The sequence below is a fragment of the Lontra canadensis genome, unplaced genomic scaffold (genome assembly GCF_010015895.1).
Source record: "Lontra canadensis isolate GAN:19392208 unplaced genomic scaffold, GSC_riverotter_1.0 scaffold72, whole genome shotgun sequence".
In the NCBI taxonomy this organism is placed as follows: Eukaryota; Metazoa; Chordata; class Mammalia; order Carnivora; family Mustelidae; genus Lontra; species Lontra canadensis.
In genome coordinates this window covers 7,520,449-7,545,440 of record NW_022631066.1, presented here as the reverse complement: position 1 = coordinate 7,545,440, position 24,992 = coordinate 7,520,449, and the positions used below count along the sequence as shown (strand labels likewise).

The 24,992-nt window shown below is 37.8% G+C and overlaps 1 protein-coding gene across 2 annotated transcripts in view; it reads right to left on the bottom strand.

The window, feature by feature from the left end:
* Positions 1–16,368: 16,368 nt before the first annotated feature.
* Positions 16,369–24,992, bottom strand: part of ST8SIA6 (ST8 alpha-N-acetyl-neuraminide alpha-2,8-sialyltransferase 6) — a 144,451-nt gene continuing 135,827 nt past the window's right edge. The window contains exons 6-8 of one of the 2 annotated variants that reach the window (XM_032880895.1): positions 22,365–22,477; positions 19,441–19,533; positions 16,369–17,766 (exon numbers count right to left, since the gene is read on the bottom strand). In XM_032880895.1, the coding sequence (XP_032736786.1) occupies positions 17,298–17,766; positions 19,441–19,533; positions 22,365–22,477 (675 nt within the window). In that variant the 3' untranslated portion in view covers positions 16,369–17,297. The remainder of the gene's footprint in view (positions 17,767–19,440; positions 19,534–22,364; positions 22,478–24,992) is intronic. The other variant, XM_032880896.1, reaches the window with a different exon arrangement.

Sequence of the window (24,992 nt, the reverse complement as noted above, 5' to 3'; positions counted from 1 at the left end):
TTTCAGGAGGAGCAGCACCAATTGTTAGACCACCCAGAGATGGCTCGTGAGTGGCATTCTGGGTACGAGCAAGGAGCAGAAGCCAGAGCAGCGCCCTGTCCCTACCTACGGCTGTCAGCATTCCGCATTCCACTGGACACCTCTGCCTGTGTCCTCACCTCTTGGAAACCGCAGGAAGGAGAAACTCACATCAAATTGCCATTGCGGCACCTGCAATGCCACCAATCCTTTATTTCAGGAGGAGAGCAAATCTGATTTAGCCACAGTACAAGTTATTAGGGGACAGCGGTGATTATGAAACTTTGGTCCCCTGACAGGGACCCCCAGCTTTTAAAAAAAAAATGATAACCCTTTAAGAAAATACGACTGTGCCTCCTTCCTTCATCCCCTAAGTGTTTGTTCTACACCTCGTGAATGAAGTCAAACAACAGATTGGAGAAAAATCTCTTGAAGGCAAGATTGAGTTGTAGACCTGCATGGCCCGAAACGTTATCCTTTCACCTCTCATTCTGGGGTCTGATTGCAATGAGCTTTGGAGATTGCCGTGCGGTCCCTAGAGGGCCCTGCAGGATAGTAAATCTATATCACAAAGCCATTGCATGTATGAGTTCGTGCAGATTTTATGGGACAGCCTGTTTCCATTTAGATGGGTTCAAGCACCGCAGAGCAGAAATCACCTCCTTCCTCCTTGTCAGATTACCGGTAGAACCATTTTGAACAAAGTCCTCCTTCTGGTATCCCCCCTTATTCCTTTTGTTTTCCCAGAATGATAAAATCTTTGTTTCCTGATGACAGCAAACATTTCACTCTCTGTTCACCTTCACTTCTCCTTGCAGAAAAGAAGGGTCTTAACTAGGAAAGCAGCTGGTTCAAAGCACGTTCCTTCATTTTGCTTATAAAGGACAATGACAAGGCTCTGACGATGAACCACCAGCCTCCAGAGCGTCGTCTCATGAGGAACTGTACCACCTACTCACTGGGCCTCACGTTTCTGCCCGTCAATGAATAAAAAAACATTTTTTTTTTTGGTATTTAATTTCTGGGAAATCCAAATGGATTTAATGGGAAAATAACTGAAAAGAAAGGCTTTGAAGTCTTACTTATTTCTTTGGTGTGTGTTAGTGTGGGAGAAATCCTATAGATTAGTTTATTGAAAATGTATTAAAATCTTGAATAATAATTATTATGACAATGATTATGGCAGTAAGGGCTTAACTATTCATTTAGGATTTATACACACCTGAAGCCCACACAGACCCCAGCTGAAATCCTCCTGGCTTCTCTTCTTATGAACAGTCTGGCTACATTATTTACCATGTCAAAGTATTTCCTTATTTTTGGAATGGTGGTTGAGGTATGTATCTTTTAGGGTGTCTGTTGAGCCCACAGTAGTACCCTTCCTCCAATATTATCATCCTCAGACTAGAGCGGAAGTGGGTGCACTTTGGGCAGTCACCTGGAATGGATGCTTGACCCAAACTAGGATCATCGGATTTCCTCCCTGGAAGTTATCACTGAGCTGGAGTAGCACACACAGGGTCTCTGCTCGTGGCTGGAACTGGAGAATGGTAGGACGGGTGGGTAACATGTAAAGAGACACGGAGAAAGCGAAGAGAAAGGACTTGAGCAGCCCACCCGATGTGGAAGTACGAGTCAGTGTGGTTCGGAAACACCAAGCAGTGATTGAAGAAAGGCTGTCTGGGTTCTGAGGGCTTTCCATCCTCTGCTGAGCGCACCTATGAGGCTAAATTGCGCTTGAGTGAGAGAATATATTTCCTCTTTTGTTTTACACAGTGAATTGCTTGCAAATAGAAATCAAAATAACCTGAGTGCCTGGGTGGCTCCGTCGATTAAGCATCAGACTCCCGATCTTAGCTCAGGTCTTTATCTCAGCCTTGTGAGTTCAAGCCCCACCTTGGGTTCCACACTGGGCATAGAGCCTATTTGAAAAAAAAAAAGAAAAAGAAAAAGAACTACGGAAATAATTGTACCTGAAGGTAAGGGCAGTTGTGAATGTTAAATATTATAGAAGTAAGATAGTAGCTCAGTTATATTCAGTAAATGGGAACTATAGTTATAAAGTCACTCTTCCTATGAGTACAATGAGAACACATAATGAAGCCCAATATTACAGAGAGATTTTAAAGTATGTTCATAGAGAAAAACAGTAAGTTGGTACAAAACATACTTTTATAATTTATGTGAACACACTTTCCCAGTAACCTAGACAGGAAGTTTTTGTCCTCTTTTTCAGCAGCCCTGCTAATGGGCCACAGAAGTCTTCCTTGTGTGCGTGCATGTGTGTGTGTGTGTGTGTGTGTGTGTGTGTGTGTGTTTGCTTGTGAATGTGCACATGCTGCACACACACGTGCATGTGTGTATCTTTGTAGACAAAGATAATATATCTTCATCACATATTGAATTCATGATTACTATTATAGAGACATTGAATATCAACTAATGAAAGTTACATTAGATTTCATTACAAGCTTATCCTATTTATATAATCATTAAATAAACTGGCAATTACAAGCTATATTTATGAGTGCTGAAAGTATTAAGAAACACTAAATAGTAGCATTTAATACTTTTAAATCATGTTTGGTCAGTGGCAGTTTTAGAAGAAATATTTTTTTTTTCTTGGTCTTACCTCTTCCAGCATGGGGTCCACATTTTGAATCACCAGATTTATGATCTCACTCTACGCCCTTCCATCTCTGTCTCAAACCAGCCCATTCTTGCCTGAGCTCATCTCTTTCTTGTAATACTTTTCTACATATAAGAGATAACAACTAACATTTCCTAATGTGTTCCCCAAATTCTTGCCCTTGAGCTAGAGTTTCAGTAGCATTTGATCAGCTTTCTTCTGCCAAATTTATATATATATATATATATATATATATATATATCTGGCAAGGGGAAAAAACTCCCAGAAGGCTGAGTTAGGGGTCATTAACAAGAGAATTCTCCAACAAGGAGCATCACAGACTAATATAGAAATTCACATCTTTGTGAGAAAAGGACCTCATTCTGCCTGCCCAAGATCGGTAAGATTTCATCCTTGCCTTGGAGCAGTGACTCTTCTGTGTGTCTCATTCTTCTCCGTTCTCTTTCAGAGGTTCCATTAAGTTTATTCTGACCCTGAGGATCGGGGGCAGGGTGCGGAGAGCTCACCTTTTAATTCACAGACCTCCCAAATGCTAAGAGCTGCACCTGAGCCTTAGGGGGAACATGGCTCATCACCCAGAAACCCTGGTCTCTAAGCTCTAGGCAGTGACTGGATGAGATTCTGGGTTTCCCTCCTGTGGGGAGAGAGTATGTTCTATGTGTGGAGAAAGCATGAAAAAGAGATGTTTTATTTCCCGAGATTTCCAGCTGTTTGGATGCAAACCTGTTTCCTCTCCTTTCTCTACACATAGGTGATGTTTCTTACCCTTCTGTGCGATAGGTATGGCCACGGGACTCTGTCAATGACATGTGAGTACAAGTGTGAGGCAGCATATTCAGATCTGGCCCATAAAAAGCACTCAGATCTGGGGTGCCTGGGTGGCTCAGTTGTTAAATGTCTGCCTTCAGCTTAGGTCATGATCCCAAGGTCCTGGGATAGAGCCCCATATCCAGCACCCTGCTCGGCGGGAAGCCTGCTGCTCCCTCTCTCTCTGCAGCTCCCTCTGCTTGTGTCCCCTCTCTCGCTGTGTCTCTGTCAAATAAGTAAATAAAAATCTTAAAAGGAAAAAAAGCACTCAGATCTGTACTCCTCCATATTTGTTCTCTTTCTGTTGGATAGATGTAAATGGACAAATTTTAGAAATCACATGTCAAAGACAGCACACTACGAAGTACAAGTCAGAGCCTCAGAATGACTGCTTGGAGGTTGGCTCCCAATCAGAAACTCCTACCAGACTTGCAAAAGTTAGAAATAAACATCAACACCGTTTGAAACACTCTACATCTTGAGGTTGGTTGGCTATACTTGCTAGCCCTACCCTAAGCCACATTTTAATACTTCCAATTCATTTAACATCTTGATAAAATTTCCCGATAAAAGTAAATGTGCTGCTTTTCAGAAATTTCCTGAAATGCAAATGCTGAGAGAGTAAGTGTAGCCTATCTAGCAACAGCCCTTGAAATTAAATATCTGGAGACATTCATTAGACAACCGCTCTGTTTTAGAATTTACATCAGTGAAAGCACAGAAGCATGTTCAGCAGGTCTTTATTATTCTGAAACATAAATACTAAAATATCAATAATAGGTACATAGTTCTAAGGAAATGATCAATAATGAAACAAATGCATTTTTATAGCTCTTCAAGGATTTAAGCACAAAGCATAGTCACTGAAATATCTTAATACTAGATTTATACTTAAATAGCAAGCATGAATGCATTAATTTTGTCTTTTTTGAATATTAGTATTTTAAAAACGTAGCCATTCTAGTCTCTTTGAAGCCAGCTACTGTTAATTTACTTTGAAAAATACAATTCAATTACAGATTTCTAGAACCTATGGGAAGTTAAAGAGTCCATTGAACTGTAACAAAAAATGATGTAGAAACACAGGGTACCTACTAAAATCCCTCCATTCAGAAATAAAAAATAAAAGACAATCATTTAAATATCCCCCCAAAACTATGAGACACTTTACAATGTTGTCTTGATTAATTGCAATACATATATAGCACTAAAATTCTCCTTAAATGTATAATATTGACTTTATTTCATTAGAAGTTACATTTGCTTACCATTAGCTTCTAGGATTTTCTGATATTGACAAGATACAGAAAAAATTTATATAAGATAATCATCACCCTCATCCTCATCCTCATCATTGTAAAAACAATGGCTGCAAACACTGAATCCTTATGTACTTACCACTTTACGTGGATCATCAATCTTGCACATAGCACTATGGGTGGGTACTGTTACTAATGGCTGCACAACTCCAGGGGGCGCCATTATATTGGTTTATATAAATGGTGCCTCTTGGAGTTGGGTAGTGTGCAACCTCCAGTGCCATATGTGGCAGTCTTGACTTTTATTATTCTCACACTAGAGAAGAGAAAACTGAGGGTCATATAAAGAGAGAGGAGAAAAAAAAATTACAGAAAATGAAATCTATACCAGAGGCTTTCCTTGCTTTAGGAGGATTAAAGTTAATTCATTTTGAAAAGACAAATAATGCTTGTGCTGCTAATAAGTATCAGAACAATGAAACTAATTTTGGCAAGAATTTATAACCTTTGCCTATCCCTGGGCCTCTGCTCTTAAGTGAACCAGCAGCCAGGCAGAGTTAGGGCCCCTCTTCTGCATTCCTTTAGTTCTCTGGGGATTTCTCTCCGACATCCTTACTGCACTGGACTGTTACTTTCTAATGTGTGAGTTCTCTCCCTGGAATCTGAGCTCCCTACTGGTAAACTGTCCTGCATTTGTGTCTCTAGAAACAAGCACATGATAGGCATTCTATTGGCTTTTGGAGAATTAATGAAAGGGACATTAGTTTTCATAGACAAATGAATGCTAGATTTTTACAGTTGGTTTTCTATCGGTCACATTTGAGAACCAACACATTTCAGCAATAAAGCTGAAAGAAAATGGAGGAAAATGTTATTTGACAATCAAAGGCAGCTTTCTAAAACGATTTCCTTATCCTGAAATCCCAGGAGTTGAACTATGGGTGGTATTTGCAAAAAAACAATAACACATGTCTTGGATGAAGACAGATTTTTTTAAAAAAAGATTTTATCTATTAGAGAGAGAGTATGAGCAAGAGAGAAAGCATGAGCAGGGAAAGGGGGAGAGAAAGGGGAAGGACAGAGAGAGAGGGAGAAGCAGACTTGCTGCTGTGCATGGAGCCCAAAGCGGGACCCGGTTGCAGAACCTTGGGATCAGGACCTGAGCTAAAGGCAGCAACTTAACTGACTGAGCTACCTAGGTGCCCTAACATGAAGACAATTTTAACAGTAAAAGACAATATGTTCTCTTCTGGAGTTCTAATTTTTCATTTCCCCAAGTTTGGACTAATTCGAGCTCTTAGATTATTTAACGTGGAAGAAAAAAAAATATTTATTTACAATTTAGAGTCACCTCCTTCCAAAAGCTTTTCAGGCAACTTGATGAAATAATGAGCCGTATTTAAAGTTATTTCAAGTGCTACTTTGCTGCTAGAGTATCCTTTTTCCGGTTCATGTATTCTTATCTTGAACAAAATACTTTCCACTTGTTTGTTGATTTTTTTGGAATGAGGTGAAGAACTTCAGGGATGAGGACAATAAACGCCAAAAAAACATGCATCCCTGCCCCTCTTCTGACACGTGGCAGACGGTGAAACAGAGGGAGGCAGTCCTACTCAGAAATCTGGCAGATCGGACAGAGAGAGGAGACTTTAGAAACTTAAAGAATAGGACAGCGTTAAGCTTGGAGGGCTTAGATGAAAAACAAAACTAGAATATCACTGTCTACTTAGGAATCTATTATATGAAGTGCCTGAGGCAAGACAGCGGCAATGTTTAATGTCAGAAATGTCATTTTCCACTGCTCATGATTAAACAAAAGTGCCATCTCCTATGCCTCGGAGATTGGCAAGTTGGACAACCGAGTGTCTACCGTGACTCTCTCTCTACCGGGGAACGTGAATTAAAAGTCAGATTTGTCACTTGTGATGGAATAGTGCAGAGAGGGTGGTTTGTTTTCATCGCGCCTCACAAAGGTGCCGGTGTTGAGGGATCACAAAATGCTAGCAGGTGCTCAGGAAATTTTATGAAGTCGGGAAGGTCAGAATTCATTGGTTCCAACACGTGTTAGAAAGAGGCAAGGAAAACTTCCCTAGAATACGCTCCACGGGATGCTTCCAGAGTTCCCTCCTCAAGGAAATATTTAAGGCTGTCTCGACATTCTGCTGGAAGTCTGGGGCATGAAAATGGGGGAATCATAAAAATTCTGGTCTTGCGTCATAACCCTTAGAAAGTTTGTGATGAAATAAACAACCTTAAGGTTTTCCTAGGGCATCCAGAAATCAGAGACTTTAGAAGACCCAAGGATTCTATTTTGTTTTGAGTCACTGCAGTAAATCATTGAATAATACTGTGAAAGAGGAGACCTGTTGACTATCATTTCTTACTCAGTTTCCTAATTTCTTACCCAGAGGCCATACAGGATGTTACAAAGCTGGCTCAAAATGAGTTACAATAATGAGAATTTTTTGAACTGTTTTCAGACTGCATTGGGCAACAACTCAAAATAGCACTTGCTGGTTGACTTTGAATATGGCCATAGGACAGCGAAAACTAGACAACAATATTCTCAGAAACAAAATCGAGGTACGGGCTCAAGGGTTATATACATAACAACAGCCTTGCTCTTCATCTAGATTAGGGAAACTATCTAGCATATCTGTTGAGAAGAAAATCTGCCTCCTGAAATCCCTCACTAATTATGTTGTGCTCGTGTAAGAGAATAACCTTGTTCTTACGCAGCACAAGCTGATTTAGGGTAAAGGACCATGATATCTACATTGTCATGATAGATTGTTTGATAAATAGATACATTGTCATCATAGACATGATATCTACATACATGATATCTACCCTCAATCAAAGGTTGATTCTACACAGGCATAGATCAGGTACTTGTTGTAATATTCTTTCTACTTTTCTGTTAAGTTTGCAATATTTAAAAATACAAAGTTTTTTTAAAAATGCAATTTCTCCCATCTTCCATTTCTCAGCTGTGTAATTGGGTTCAAGTTCCTTGTTGTTTTGAAACTTTGTTGTTCTCATCTACAAAATGAGAATAATACTGATCATGGCCTCAAAGAAGTCAATGAAATAATCCATAACCCAAAAGAAGCTAGTAATCATTTACCACAAATCTGAAAAATTATTTTCTACTTATGCTTGGGTATGCATTTGGGTTTGGACTGATCAGAAATAGCTGAGTACCTACAGGATATCCACAATGATAACAAAATACGCTGAGATGATCTTTATTAAATGACAATCAGTGCTTAATGATACTCAGGTTTTGTAAATGCAAACCTTCCCAAGCAGCCCATTATTGAAGTGCTCTGTTAAATTATAAAACAAGTATATACATCCAGAGACAGTTACTAAATGAAACTGAATGAATTGAGAGTTTAGCTGAAGTTATACTTTCTTTAAAAACAATGTGGAATTTTGTGCAGTTCCTCAAAAAACAGAAGAGAGACAAAAACACAGAAAACAAATGTCTCCTTCAGTTTTTCTAAAGGCAGTCAAAATGTTAATCATTATTTTTGTCATTTAGAGACAATGAAGTCATTGGCTGTTATCAGTGTGTTATGGTGGTAGGAGAAATATTTCATCAACAGAAAAAATAAATATCAACACTTCCTCTTGAGTAAGTGGATACCAGCGTTATAATTAGAACCAATGCTATTTTTCACACAATGGACTATTTTTCTGATCCTGAGAGCTATAATTACCCTAGCAACTTCAATGTCTAACTTTAATTCCTCCTAGAAATATTTTGACAAACTGACAATAGTTAAATATGTTACAACAGTGAAAATGACAGGTTGCTTTTGCCTTTATTATACAGAACATATTACTCTGTGAAGATATTCTGTAGGGCAAGCACCTACATCCATATTTCTTAGCATAGAAAAAGGAGATTAAATATATTCACAGCCCCAAAAGGATGCTGGTATAGAATGGACAAGGGGAGACCTGGAGATGACCACACAACCTTCTAATTTGAGCTGCACATTCAGAAAAAAAAATCCATTCAGTATGGAGATAGAGGATATTCAAAATCCAAGCCAATCCTCATAATTTATTCTCCAGTAAGACTAAGTACTACTGTTCTCTTGAATCTTAAGAGAGGTGAGAATATTACATCTCAGGATAAGAGTGTTTACAGCCCAAACTTTAAGCTTTTGACTGAGTTATATGGGACAGCCCCACTGAATCCTGTTTACAAAATTCTAATTTCAAAGAAACTGGGGGACCACACACATTTGGACTGGATACTTCTGAGAATAAAAGGGGATAAACTTGGACTGTATGGGTAAACAGGACATAAATGGTCAATAAACTACTGCCTTACTGAGGCAAAACAGAAGGAAGCATTCTTGTCAGAGAGGTTTATTGCTAGAGGACCAACCATTCCTCTATGACCAGAACTAGCATGGTGCAGCTTGTATACAGGGAATTTTATGATTCTCGGGAGAGCAACTTGAGTAGATACCTAAATGAGAAGGGTACCAATCTGGGAAGCCATCAGCATTGGGTACTTCAGACAGAGTTGTTAAAATATCACTGTGTTTATTCAAAGATCAGTAAGCCCAGAAAGTCTACTCTAAGGTAAAAGTCTTAATAGCTTATTTCTAAGACTTCACCCATGAGCAAACATTTCATTTCACATATTTGATGAAAATTAATTAAGGCACTGTCTTACAAGTAAAACAAATAAGAGTAGGGGATCCTACATATTACATTTTGATTAATACCAAAGAAGGATCAGTGCCCAAAATGAAAATGTAAAAGGCATCATTTCTATAAGAATTGCTTCTGGAGTTAATGCATTTAATATCTAGTAACTAAGTTTATGGAAAAAATTAAAGGCCATATAGCATATTTTCTCCATAATTAGCAGAACAGCATACTAAAAACTTCAGGGTTTGCAAGAAAGACCACTAAATTTGGAGTCAGAACTACTTTGGTTCAAATTCTAGTTCATCACTTAGCAGGTGAGTGACAAAGAAAATTACTTGTAGCAGTTATGGTTAGATGTCCACCCAACGTCTCTTCTTCCACAGAACCCTAAATTTGTTCAGGTACACAGTAATTCGCCTTGAAGTCTATGACCCCAGGGGTAGGAGTTATTGTAAAAGTGGGCTCCAGGGGCCCCTGGGTGGCTCAGTGGTTAAACCATCTGCCTTCGGCTCAGGTCATGATCTCAGGGTCCTGGGATCGAGTCCTGCATTGGGCTCTCTGCTCAGCAGGGAGCCTGCCTCCTCCTCCTGTCTCTCTCTGCCTGCCTCTCTGCCTGCCTCTCCGCCTACTTGTGATCTGTCAAAAAAAAAAAATCTAAAAAAAAAAAAGTGGGCTCCATATTCTCTTTGCCAATGATGGGTATAGGAATGTTCATGTGACTAGTGTGAACCAATGAGAAAGAAGAAAATGTTTGATGGGGCTTTGGGGAAAGCTCTTTCTCCTTCTCCTGGAATAGTGTCAAGAAGTGACTCTCTCCTTTTCTCTGGATATGTACAGATGTACTTTTATGAGGCCTGAATGTGCTGCTTTTGTTCAATAAGGAGTCTTAGGATGAAGTCAACAGCATAAAGCCTAACTATGACTCTTGAAGGGAAATGAAGTAGAACAAAAGTTCTTAGGTTGCCCTGTTTTGGACTTCTAGATTTGTGGCCAAGAATTCTACACAATTTAAGCCAATTTGATGGAGCTTTCTGGTATTTCAGTTGAAGGTACTGTTACCCTCCTGAGTCATTTTCTTATCTGAGAAAATCAGATTGACAGCTACCTTGCAATCTCGCAAGAAGTCATGAAAATACACATAAAGTATTATGCACAGTGGTTGGCGCAAAAGAGCTTTCAATAAATGGTATCAGGTTTGCTCGTTGCCTGGCACACTGAGTATCTATTATTAACTTGGCTCAAAATGATTCTTTGGCAAATCTTTAACAGCCTTGATTTCTGATTGCTCACATTTCCGTATCAGATGAGACTGGTGATACTAGTCTCCAAAGAATACTCTGTAATAGCTGAAGCAAGGATTTAAAATCTCTTTGAGGTCCTCAAAAGGCAAGAAATACAATAATGCATTGGTATTTCATTGAATATCTCTCTCTCTCTCTCTCTCTCACACACACACACACACACATAAACACCTTAAAGCAAATAAAATAGAATCAGACTGAGAAAAGAAATTAATCTATCCCATTAAATGCTCATTTCAAAAGTACTCAGGAGAATACAACATATTGGAAACTTCCAAAATTAATTAAACTTTAGAGTGACTACAGTAGGATATATAAAAATGTATTGTGCAAGCTTGAATAATCATTCCTTAATTTAGAAAAGTTAAAATTTGAAACATACCAAGAGGACTAAGACAACTAAAGAAATAAAAATCCAAAGTTATGAGGATATAATTCTAAAATTTAAACATTTTAGATGTTATTTTTCTACACAAAGCAACATGTACAGTGATAACACTAAAGAGAGAATAAAATATTGATGAAGCATACCAGCTTTAGGCATACAACCTGAATTTGAAACTTGGTTTTGATGCTTGTATGCTATATGACCTTGGGCAAGTTTCTTAGCCTCTCTTAGCTTGTTTTCTCATATATAAAAATAGAGATAATCAAATCTACCCCATAGACTTAGGTTTAAATAAGATAAATAATGTAAGCCAAGTTCTTGTACAGGTTCCAAGTGTATAGCAAGCACTTAATAAAATATTTTTATTACTTTCTTATAACAAAATGAGTCCCATGGGATCCCACTTCTGGTAGTCTATCATAGAATCTGGGGTTAAAAAAAAACAAACAAAAAACCCAGACTCAAATTTCAGAGGGGCAAAGGAAATTTCTAGAAAAAATTTCCAGCACCCCCAAGAAAGGACAGGTGACAAACACTATAAAAATCAGATCATAGGGGAATTTCTCCTTCTGGATAAGGTAGGTTAAGAGTAGCAGGGACTAGTTTTAACCTGCAGTCCAGAACAACTGAAAACTAACAGACAAAAATACATGAAACAATGGCTACAGATGTTGGTCATTAGGCAACTCAGGAAGGTAATCCTTGAGAAAAAGGACCCAGGCTAGTGGAGTCCCACAGTTGTCCTAGCTTACTGCTTTGATAGCTGCTAGGCCACAGCACAGGGAGGGGAAGCTCAACTCGGAGGTCCGTCTCTCTGAGTAGAGGTTATAGAATTAGGATGCGAGGAATGCCCATGTAGATCCAGAGTGGAGAGGACCTCATAGAAATCTCCTCTAGCTTTCAGCTGAGTATTGGCCAGCACATGTGAAGAAAATGCCTAAATCTGAGAGAAGAATCACCCAGATAAACAACTTCTCAAAGTTAAAGAGGATAGAATAATTCAGTTCTCCCCAACAGAAAAGAAAATCTTGTAATTCACGGGGCTTTCAGGAGAACATTCAAAAAGGTGTTGTCTCAGTGTGAGAAAAAATTTACCCTCGAATAAGCACTGTGATGGTTTTAACTAACGCAGACTAAAAGTAAGCCTCGAAAAGGAATGAATTGTTTACAAGTCATTTCATATCACCCAAAACAAATCTTCACATATTTTTAATATCAAAATATAAAACAGCCACCAAAGTAAAATTCACAATATCTAGCATTCAACAAAAAATTCCCAGACTTTCAAAGAAGCAGGAAAATGCAACTCATATTGAGGAGAAAAATGTATCAGTGGAAATGGGTCCAGGCATTACACAGATGATACAATGAATAAAAAAGGACACTGAATGGGTTATAAGTATATTCTATATGTTTAAGAAGGTAGAGGAGTGAAGAAGCATGTTAAATGCACAAATAGAAGATAGAAAAAGGCACAAAACAAAAATCTACAATGTTCAAAATGAAAACATATTGGATGAGATTGATACCAGATTAGACACTGGAAAAGAAAACATTAGTCAAGTTGAAGATATAGGAACAGGAACTATCCAAAATGAAAGACAAAAAAAAAAAAAAAGGAAGAATGAACAGATGACAGAGAGTCAGTGATCTAGAGAACAAATTTCAAGGAGTTTCATGTGTATTAACTGGTGTCCCTATAAAGGGAGAAGGATGAGGGACAGAGAAAATATGTGACAATAACATCTTTTCTCCATTATGTAAGCAATGTATCTTCATCATATATCACTCCCATTTCCCTGATAAAAAGAAGAATGCTCTTAGAAGGCTGATGACCCAGATAAGAGAAGATGGGCAAGAGAACTATTCCTGTTCATTCATCTTCGGGAGGGTAATTGTGAGTTTCACCATGGAATCAGCCTTCTGAAGTAATATACAAATAGGAAACCTTGAAATTACCCAGTGGGTTTTTTAAAAATCAAAAATAAAGTAAGAAATAGTCTTATTAGGTCAAGTGCTTCAGATACTTCATGTGACTCTGAAATTCCTTCATTTTTTACTATATTTTCATGTCATGTTATATAAGTAAGATGTTTCGAATGTCATAACTGCACATTGCATCGTAACAGTACTTTTAAGGTAGCTATTTAGGATTCGTGAGCAGATCTGTTCTAAGATTTTCCAATTTTCCCAAAGCTTCTTGAAATTCATGGAATGCTTTAGAGTATGTAACATGATATAGTATTGAGCTGGTACATTTTTTTGTGAATAAGAAGAAACTTTGCCTCAAATAGGGCTGATTTATAGCTTAATTCAGTATTCTATACATACAAAGTCCTCCAAAAACAAACAAAAAGTCCTTGGCTGATTACCTGGCTGAGAGTCCACATATTTACATGTGGAAGGAAATCTTCTTTCATGAGAATCATGATCTATTTGCCTTTCCCTTTTGTTAGGAGAAAAAAAATCAGAGACTTGAAGGACTATTATACTATGTAATGTTAAACTTTATGTGATTGTTCATAGAGTCCTTTCCAGGGACCACACAGCAGCAAGGACTATATGCTTACATGAATATTTTTGCCCTACTAAGATTTAGATGAAAACTCTTTTAAAATCTTGCTATTTGGTTATACTGCCCAGGGATGCTGAACAATGAGTAAAAAATAAAATCAAACAAGCTAGTATTTCCCGTAGAAACTGGTGACATGGTACTATAAGCTGGAGTCCCAACTAAAGTTTCATACTATCTAGCACCAGTACTCAGACTTATTATTTTCAATGTGCATGGATGCACTTTAATTTCAAGAGCAGAAGATCAAATCCAATCCATCAACATTTAAGCAATGCTCATTATGCCCACAGATTCTTGAGAGAGTCACAGTCAGGCTTGATGGATAATCTATAAATCTATAAGATAGAGTTCATGGTTTTCCTTTTTGTTTTGATCTTGGTGTAAAACTTGTAATAATTGATCATTATAGAACAAAAAGAACTGTGGCTTTTGATTTACAACTCACATAGCTGATATGTTATATTATCAAAATGTATGTTCTGTTGTATTTTAGAAAGTTTAAAAAATTCTCCTTTGGAACAAAAGGACATTATTGACACATCATAATAATGGGGAAGGTTGTCCTCTGCCAAAAAGGAAATGTTAGGATAGGAATGAAGCCTCCCACAGATTTCACAACAGTCACAGAGCAGCTTGGGAAAGAGACACAAAAAAATGCATGTTCTTTTTGACCAAAGACTTTTGGTTAACAGGTGACCTAGCTGGAATTGTTGCAAAATTTCAACATGCTTTTAGGATGGCAGGACAAGTGTTTACCAGAAAACCACCTTCAGTTATGTTCATCTAGAAAGGCCTAGCATTTTTGCCGCAACTTTTTTCCTCCTCAACTTTTACTGGATCATGGGTATCAATCATTAGGACACGGCTTCCTGATCTCACAGTGTTGGGGGAGGTCATTGAGAGGATATGACAACTGGTTGATCTGTGAGCTGGACCCCAGAAACTGGAGGCTCCTTACCCTCTCCCCTGTGCTGGCATGTGCGTTCTATCTGCCTTCTGATCCCAGAAGCTACCCCAAGGACGTAGCCTCAAGACATTGATGTGGTGTTGAGACTATGTGAACAATAAACATATCTGAACCCAGTGAAGGTCTCTCCATAAACTTTCAGGCTTACTAGACAAAAATGGAGATCTACTACTCTCTCAGCCACCCAAGAAGATCTCATATGCAAGGTCCCTTGTTTATTAAAACTGCCACCTACCAAATCTTGCATGGTCTGCCTCTTTCTTTGGTGTCTCGCTGTGCTCTTTGTACAGGCACTGGTTTTAGATTACACCTGGGAAGAACCCGAGAAGTTTGTGAACCAACACATACCATTTTGAATACTTCTGAAATTCTTATCAGTGCCATTAAAGATTCTATTTTGATATTCTAGAGAAAACTTGTGAAGTTAAAGGAGGAAGTTATCTGGGAAAAACTTAAGTTCTGTGCTAATCATACATCATTTTTATTAAAACAATGTATAAAAATCTCCATACTGTATATTTAATGACTGATTTCAGTATATTCTTTTACTCCTTAATCATCTATTTCCAATATCATCAAAAAGAAAAGTTTAAGGTTCTACTCCCCAGAAAACATTTTAAAGGAAGCATTTTACTAACTATAAAATATTAGACTGTTCTATTTTTAATAATCCACTGTTAGTAACATGATAGACATTACTCATACTGATAGATTTTTTAAAACAAATTAAATCCATTAGAAGCAGCAGAAAACAGCCACTTATTCATCAACACAGAATGAAAGATAAATAAATTAGACTTCATATAACTAAAAGCATATACCTTTTGGAAAATATTTATATATGAACTTTTAAGCAATTTATGGAGCTAATTGGTTTCAACTGCTATAGAAGAACAAAACGTGAACAAACAATAATATTTAAAAAATGTCAAACACAATGCAAGAAATCAGGAGGTACTTTGCCAAAATAAGCGACTGACAGCAGAATAGTTTCAAAAGGAAACATTTAGTAAAACAATCATCTGGCTAAGGTAAGAATTAAGAATTTTATTTTTAATTAATTCAGCATGCTGACAAGTTGGCTCCACCCGGATTTCTGCCCCCCTCATGATGGTACAAAGACAAGCGGGCAAAGTAAGAATTGTAATTGTAATTGTAATTACTTTTGTAATTGTAATTGTAATTGTAGTTACTTAGTTAAACCAAAGAACTTTGTAGATGAATAGGTGATCTATGTTAACAGGTATCATCATAATGAAGGGAGTGGTGTAAAAATTGTAATATTCAATACTGCTTAAGCTTTATTTGATATTGATATTTAAATTATTTGTCCTATTTATCATGTAAATATACACCTTTCTTTATGAGAATTAAGTTTTCGTGTATTTTAATCCTTACTGCTTTCCTGTGAGACCTATCAGGTCACTACAACTACTGTTTCAGAGGTGGGCCCAAGCCACTATCCACTCGTGGTGTAACCTCTCTTCAAGCAACAGTTCTTGGGGCAAAGACCATGATTTACCTTCAAATATCCTCATTTTGGTGAATCAGAATCAAGGGGACTGCTTTTTCCCCTATCATATTCCCTCTACTTAAAATCTTCTTCATTTGTTAAAACCTTACTCACTTTCTAATTTTTATTTGACAATTACCTCTTCTCTGAAACAGATTCCACTGAAATCGACTGAATAACTCCTGAATGACTGAATGACTCCATAGTACCTTCTTCATAGCTGTCGTAACAACATCTATCATACCGTATCACTGTTGGTCATATGCATATCCATTTCCTCCTGCAGGACTTGGTCATCTTTAGGTCCCTCTCACACAGCCTGCTACAGGGTCTGGCATGAAGTAGCTGTTGGATAATTTTTTACAAATAAATTGAATGTGTGACACCACAGAAACCAGGTAAGAAAAACTGGGTATTGTAACTCTTCATGCTCTTAAAATAGATCCTGTCAGTGGAAGCAGAAAAGGCTTAATAGTAAGGCAGGAAGTTAATATAAATCAAAAAGAACACTTTAAAAATGTAAATAAAGGAGGAAAACAATTGGCCTAAATCCAGCCAGACACATCATTGCAACTAATGACCCTAGTAAAGATGATCAGAAGCAGGTACATTACCATCCAAAGAGGAGGATTTCATTCCTGAATCATCAAGGGTTTGCTATAATTTCTTAGACGTCCTCTTTTGGACAGGAAGAAGGATGAGAAGGATATTATTGATAATAGAGAGGCCTGATTGAGGAAGAACCCCCAGTGAAAACTGGCAATTCAGCAGGTCTCTCCAGGAAGGGTCTTCAAAACAGCATGCCTTTTATTATCAGTCTGCTGAGAGTGGAAATGGCAACTGTAGAGAGCAACAAGGAAATATTCATGGAGTCCCTACCTCACGCCAAATCCTGTACTAGGAGATTTCATGGATTGCTAGATGGAGTTAGATATCATGGTCCCCATTTCACAGGGAGGGAAACTGAAGATCGGAGCAACTGCATGAGCTGCTGATGTTGCAAACTCAGTGGGGAACTTTGATCACACCACGTTTCAGGGCTTTTCCTATTATGCCCTACACCCACTGCTTTTAGTGATGGGAAACACCATTACTCACCTACGGCATTCTATTAAAACTATTCCCATTTTAAGACACTACGCTTAGGCTCTTTCACATTTGCTAAATTGTAATTTGAGGATTCCTTTCAAGTGAAGTTGAAGAATTTGTCTATATTCTTTAGGCATCTCATGGAAACCACGTTTGGGTAAGTTGTTGTCGTAGTAGTGATGGCTGACTGGTGTGTCTTTAATCGTTCTAGAAAAGGGCCAAAATCCATACAGCTTTACGTGCTCACACAGTTCAACTGCCACACTTGTGATCATCAAGCCAGAGGACAGGCGAAACTCCGTCACACCTTCAGTTCTCCAGAAAAGGGCAAGATTTCTCAGGTATTTGGGATGGAAAAATATAACCTTCTGTCTTGCTTGAGACTCCTTTAGGGTGTCATACACTTTGAAAGAGGCTATTGTGTTGGCCCTGAAAGAAAACGCTGGAAGAAGAAGGAATGCATCTCCATAGGTCGCAATGTCCTCTAGAAATATTTCTTTCTTTTTCTTTAAGTTCCCATATCTGCCAAATTTAAAAAAAAATTGTCATTATAATCAAAGTGGCCATTTTGGTTATATAAGGCTGAATTTACCTTTGACCGAGCCATTGAACCGTTTATGTCACTGTTGTATATAAGAGACAAACAGTAGACTCAGAGTCCAAGTATGAGTAAGCCTCCTATAAACATCAAGAGCTAGGTCCTTCATCTCTCTTTTGTGGTGTTCCTAGGCTTTCATTTACATTTTCTTATCAGACTATATCCTTACTGGACACACATTTCTTATATTATTTTATCTTCTAACTCAGTAATTTTTTTCTCTAAAGCAACTTTTTTTTAAAGGATTTTATTTATTTATTTGACAGATAGACACAGCGAGAGAGGGAACACATGCAGGGGGAGTGGGAGAGGAAGAAATAAGCTTCTCGCCCAGCAGGGAGCCTGATGTGGGGTTCGATCCCAGGACCCTGGGACCATGACCTGAGCTGAAGGCAGACGCCTAACGACTAAGCCACACAAGGTGTCCCTCTAAGGTAACTTTTTGATACAGAAATACCTTCCAAATAATGATTGATTTTTCTTAAACACAGGACACTCTTAAAATGTCTACACATTAAAAAATTCCCTAAGCTGTATACCGGTGACCTGTGTATATTTTTTTACATGTGATCATAAAAGTTTCCTTGAAAGAACCTAAAATACCTACATTCATACACATATACACACACACACACATTTTAAATATCCTCAATGTATTGTGATAGATTTGTGTTTGATTTAAATAATACCTTAGTAAATATACTAATATGAATGGTTGTGTCTAGAAAGTAAACTTTTAGGATGCAGGTATAATATTGCATATTATCTTAAAAGATACTAGAACTATATGGGTATATAGTTTTAGTTTGTATTTTATTAATAATGATTATTAGTTTTGGTGAAAACAGTGGAGTAAAACCATGTATGGGATTTTTATTAACCAGGAACATTTTGTCGTGGCTACACTGTGAAAAATGAAATATGGGAATTATTTTTTGGTAATAAGCTATATGTAGTAAAGACTTTTTTTTTTTTTTTTTTTTTTTTTTTTGGCCAGCTTCTCTTAGGGTGCATTCCCTGAAGTTTCTAAATAAACTGTTTCATTAGGAAACTACTCCCAAGATAAAAGAGTAATGTTAAAATTCTGAAAGAAAGTTCTCAAAAGTAACTTCATTCTTGTTAAAAAAGAAGAAGTGATAAATAAGTTTTCACTTGATTAGTAGTGTTCCACTTACGACATTAGAAGTGTAATTGGTTGGGATGCCTGGTTGGCTCAGTGGTAGAGCATACAACTCTTCATCTCGGAGCTATAAGTTTGAGCCCCACACCAGGTGTAGAAATGATATTAAGAAATAAAAAATAAATATAAATAACATAAAAAAATAAAAAAATTAAGTCTTTAAAATAAAATAGAATGGTTTTCTTTAAAAAAAGAAAAGGAGAGAGAGGTACAATTGATCATACCTCTTATGAGCTACAACCTTGAGAGGAAGTAAAAAATTATGAATATATTATATTCTTCTATCTTTTCCCCAAAGTCATTCCAGCTATATTACATTGCAAGTCATTCCAGCAACAAGATTAGTGTTCAAACTAAGAAACATGTTAAACAATAAAACAAATGTTCTCAAACAGTTATGTAAGTTGGACATACTTACTTTAGTTTTATGATACTGGGATTTACAGTCACAACATTGGTTTTACTGCCAACATCTTTACTCACATTTCCTGTAATTGGAGGAAGGTTACACCTGAAATTTGGGGGGGAAAAAAAGCATTTTCAAAATGCAAGTTTAAAAAAAAGCGCATACCCACACATGTACACATACAATCACTGTTGGTTTATTGGAGAAAATGATGGCTATTAAGGAGTTCTGAATTGATCTGATTTCCATTTAAAACTTTAATAAGTACTGAAATCCTTTTTTTTATATAAAAAAAGATTTTATTTATTTATTTGACAGAGAGAAAGAGAGAGAGCATAAATAGGGGAAGTGGGAGAGGGAGAAGCAGACTCCACCATGAGCAGGGAGCCCAATACAGGGCTTGCTCCCAGGACTCTGGGATCATGACCTGAGGTGAAGGCAGACACTTAATGACCAAGCCACCCAGGTATCCCTAAGTACTGAACTCTTAATTGACACTTCAACATTGCATGAAATATACAAATTTGGTAAATGCTTTTAATATTAAGACCCTTAAGTATATCAAAATCAGAAATGACAATTACCTTGCTAGCTGCTGAAGAATTCATAATCCTTTTATTAAAATTATTATTTCTATTGATTATACTTCCACAGTGTTATGGTCATCAATTTACAGGTTAAAAAAAAACAAGGCATTGCAACTAAGGTTACAGAGTATGCCAGAAGCAAAGTCTATTAAAAAAAAAACAAAACACCAAACCCTGAAATCTCCTGATTCCCATATGGGTAGTTTTTCTAGCAAATTATGCTGTTAATAAATAAAACCCTAATGTTCCTATAATGATATTTTCATATAAATGTTCTCTTCCTCTTTTGAGTACTAATTTGTTTTTAGTACTCAGAACAAATTAAGAATTGTAATTTTGAGTAATTATATTCCTTTCACAAAAAAGGGAAAGTTGGTTATGACTCCCTAAGTATTGTTTACAGAATTTCAAGTAGACCATTTCTTTTAAGCATACAAACAAAAAGAGCGTTTCTGAGTACATCCTTAGGAAAGCTGTTTCAAGTTGATGTGTTCTGCACAAACTGAGGTTGAAATAGCATTCCACACTCTATGAAACATAAAATCAAATGGACCGTGTACACCTCTCATTGATATAAAAGGTACGTCAGAAAATAATTAAACATGGCACCTTGCGAAAAATATCAATCACAGATAATACAGAAACGCCCTCATTACTGGACAACCTGTAATAACAAATCTACCTTCTAATACAGTATTATTCTTTTTAAAATCAAAGGTGATTTCCAGCAGAGTATCATAGGAGACTCCGAGGGGAGTAATGGCGTATTGTACACATAGAGTGGTAGTTGGTAAAACCATCCACTCTTCAACTCTTTTTTTATTCCTTACCCACTCAGCTAGTAGCTCCCAAACTTTTGGAATGAAAAACAAACAATAATAAGCAGTTTCCAGACTATTACTACAAAATTCTGACCGCGTAGACACAAACTAAGTACAGACTTAACATTTAAATAAATTTTAATGACCATGACCACATCTAAGCCCTCATTTGCCCTTTCATTCTGGAAAGCTCACTTCACAGGAAACTCTGTCTCAGAAACATCCCTGGCAGCAAATGCAGGATCTGGAAATAGGCACACTTACTGGAGAGTTCGAAATTAAGTAGTTGCTGAGATGTTTTTCTTTTTTAAACCTCAACTTGTATTTCGTGTGTCTGCTCTATCAGGTAAAATGGATGGGTAGCCATAATCCTCCCCACAGATGTTTTGAGAATTTTAAGTCTATGAAAAGTCTATTACAAGAAGAATTATTTAGCTTCATTATGGCTTTTTCATAGTGAGTGCTTTAACTAAATGGCTAAATCATTCAGGTATTGGCCATTTTATCATGAATCATGAGGACCACATTCAATGACTTGCTGGATTGTCAGGTCTACTGTTCAGTCATTACCTGTAGCAATAAAAACTTTATATGAGATTCAAGTAAAGCAGTGGGATTGGGGGGAGGGGGACAGTGAGCTAGTGACTGAAAGTCCAGCCTCCTTTTCAGCTGTGAAGAAACGACAGCATTAAATCAATAAGAATCAAAGGCTCTCCTCTGATGTATGAAATCAGTGCCCCTGAAATAGGAAGAAACGGATTTCGACTTACTTTTTAAAGAGGTGCATTTCAATTGAAATCCAACCTCACAGGGATGAATCACCTTTCCATCATATTCTCAAAGTGCAGAAACTCCGCGGCTTGCCTTATTAGCACAGGCACAGGGAGAAACAAATCACTTCTGCTTCTGCATTTGCAAGCTAGCTGCTACTGAGATACGAACACTTTAAAAGACCAGAATCTAGAAGCTCCACGATTTCGTTTCTTAATTTCAAGCCAGAAAACGAAACAATGATGTTGTGTGGCAATACAATGCTTAGGTCGGCATTTTCTCAAGTATTATCTGAGAACAAAAGTTTCTTGAAATGCTCTGTTCATATATACATACATATATATATATATATGAGATATTTATACATATATATAATATGTTTATATATATAAATAAATATATATTTTTTCCCTTTTTTCAGGTGAGCCTGGCAAATGTTGTTCTCTGGAGCCCTTCTGAGGGAGCCATGGTATCCTTAATACAATGTAGGCTCTGACAAGTCCCGCAGTGAAGACCCTCTTTCACCATGATTTCAGAGTTTCAGCGAAGTGGCCAAAGCACAGTTTTTTTCCTTCTGGTATTAACATTCTGAGGAACTCATGATCCATTTAACACCTCAGGAAAGTCTACCCAAGTAATTTGTAGACTTAAGCAACACAGCTCAAAGGTCAAAATTTACACGGAGGAGCTTTACAGCATCCCTTTAAAATATCCAACTGACCTTTGGTTTCAAGGAAACCCGTCTGACAGGTCTTACCTAAAAACGAAGTCGGATTTGTCTATTTCAGCTCCACAAAGAGACTTATTCAGAATTCCCCCGTTTCCAACCACTGCGCACTGATTGTATGGGTACTCCATGAAGGGCTGAGACTAGCAGAAGGAAGAGAGAAACCATCACAAAATAGCTTTAGTTTCAGAACAATAAATATCATCAGCTTAATTCAAGCAGCTACATTTTTTTTAATACAGCTAAAGAAAGGAAAAGAGCGAGGAAAAAAAGGCAGAGATAGAAATGCCATAGCATGTTGATCAACTTATGACTTATAATATAAAATCTTGTAAACCTGCCTTTCATTTCTCTTGAGAGGAATATACAGCATATCATAGACCCTATGGTGTAATAATCTAACATATAATACATTTGTTTATAAAATGTAACTTAATGTGTCTTAAATCACACAATTAAGTACGTAACATTAGACTGGCAAAACCCCACACTGGGCCTTTCCAACAAACAAGAATGTTTTCAGCAAAATAGAGGAAATGAAGCAATTAGAAAGTATCATGAAGTCCTCTATTCTTGGGCATAAAATTAATAGCTAATTTAGCAGAAGTTTCTGCTAGAGTTAGGCCTTCAGGCTCAGGGATGACATGAGATTTATGCCTGCCATCTCCACAAATGACCAGCCACGGTGCTGCAGGGATGCCTACTCTCTGCTGACATATTTCAAATTGATTTCCAAGGTCCGAATCTCTTATATTTCCTCCGAGGACCCGACGTGTCTACCCCCAAAAGATTTCCCCTTTTTCCCAAGTCCTTCCCAGTCAGAAACATAACTTCTCCATTAAACAGTGCTCTTTGCCTTTGCTCATCCCTCTTCCCGACGAAATGATGGGACCCTAAGCAACACCAAGAAGGCCCAGGTTAGACACCACAGTGACATTGTCCCGATTCACCTCTTTTATCTTTAGAGGGTGAGTGGAGGTCCTCAAGGGCAGAGGACGTGTTTGTGACTTTTAACTTCCCCTCATCTTTCACCATACACCTCACATGTTGGAATGTACACAGTGACATTTCAATTAATGCTTGCTGGCTCGATGGCCCGCCCTGGAAAAAACCACCAGTGTTGAGTTGGGAGCCTCTTGGACCAGAATGGGGTAGCCAGCTGGTGAATATTCAGGAATTTTGTGAACTGTTGTGAAGCCACTGGTAAATTTAAGTCAGCCACCCTGGGGGTATGTCCAGCACTAAAATGGACCAACACTACAAATCAGGGCAGCGCATTGCCCAAAGCCAGTTTCCCAGCACCAATGGCAACACCTCAGGGCCAGTGCGGTTGTGAGAAGCCCAAAGGACTCCTGAAACCCTATGACTGTTACGTGCTCTCAGGCTCCATCTGGGTAACACCAAATGAGCAGAGAGAACTCTGATTCAGCACAGTTGGTTTGTCTCTAACAATTCAGAATCATATTGTAATCATTATACAAGAGATGCTGTTCCAAGTGCCTGACTTATTAACACATGTGAACCTTACGAGCATTTTGCTGCTGGGGAAATAAAAGCATGGGTTTAAGGAATGGCTAGCAAGTGTCAGAGCTGAGATTCAAACCCCTGAAAGAGCCCATGTTCTTATTCACCCCATGTGACACAGTTTCTCACATTCCATGAATACAATGTTAATTATGTACCTTACTTCTCTTCGTATCTGCAATTGCCTAGCAGAGGACATGGCTCTGAAGTCAATGGTTCCTAGATACCTCAGGTGATTTCAAATCCACTGTAATCCTAGCTCAAGATGTCTTTGACCTGTGTTTACTAAATGGTGCCACAAACAATTTTGAATTTTACAGACTGGATAGAATGCAAATAAACTCTTAATGGTACAACAGAAAAGATGACAGAAGAAAACATGTCTCCAATTAAGCACTCAAAATAACATATGTTTTCTCTAGTTTCTTGGTAAACTAGGGGGAAAAGCCCATATGCTTGGGGATCTCATGTTCAGTAGGAGTAACCTCTGAATTACAAATTCCAATGCTTCTTAAAACAAAGCTCCTAAGAAAGTGGAAAATGTGTGCTATGTTGAGCAAGTCCTGCTCATTGCTCACTCTGGTCCAAAACCAGCTTTGCTTTCTTTTCAGGTAACTTAGCAAAGGGTTTGGAGGAAATGACTTTACGACATTCATCAGAAGTGTCTATTGTCATCTCCTTGTTGTGTGCCCCAGAGTTCTCTAGCAGAACAGAACATGGAGGGTGGGGATGTAGGCAGCAGGGCCAGAAGGAGGCCAGCTCTCTTAGAAAGGAAAGGGAGTGTGGAAGCAACACAGAAAAGTGGCCTCTTGCTTTGCTACTATTACTGTACTCACTTCAGAATTACCTCCCAACCTCCAAACCCCCAGTTTTGAAAAATCAGTGCAAATTTGGGAAACCGATGCTGTTGTTAACTGCATACAGAATTATCAAGCCTACGTTATTCTTTTCTAGGTGCCAACCGGAAGCTAAAAAAATCCCTGTCTCTCCTCTGTTCTGGTCTGTCTAAAGCAAGGAAAACACTAGAAAAAATTGCAAGGGTGAAAGAGTTGCTCATTGTGAAACTCTCCCAGGCCTTCTTGGATCAGGAATATAAATATTCTGTACTTATTATCTTTTCAATTATCAGTAATT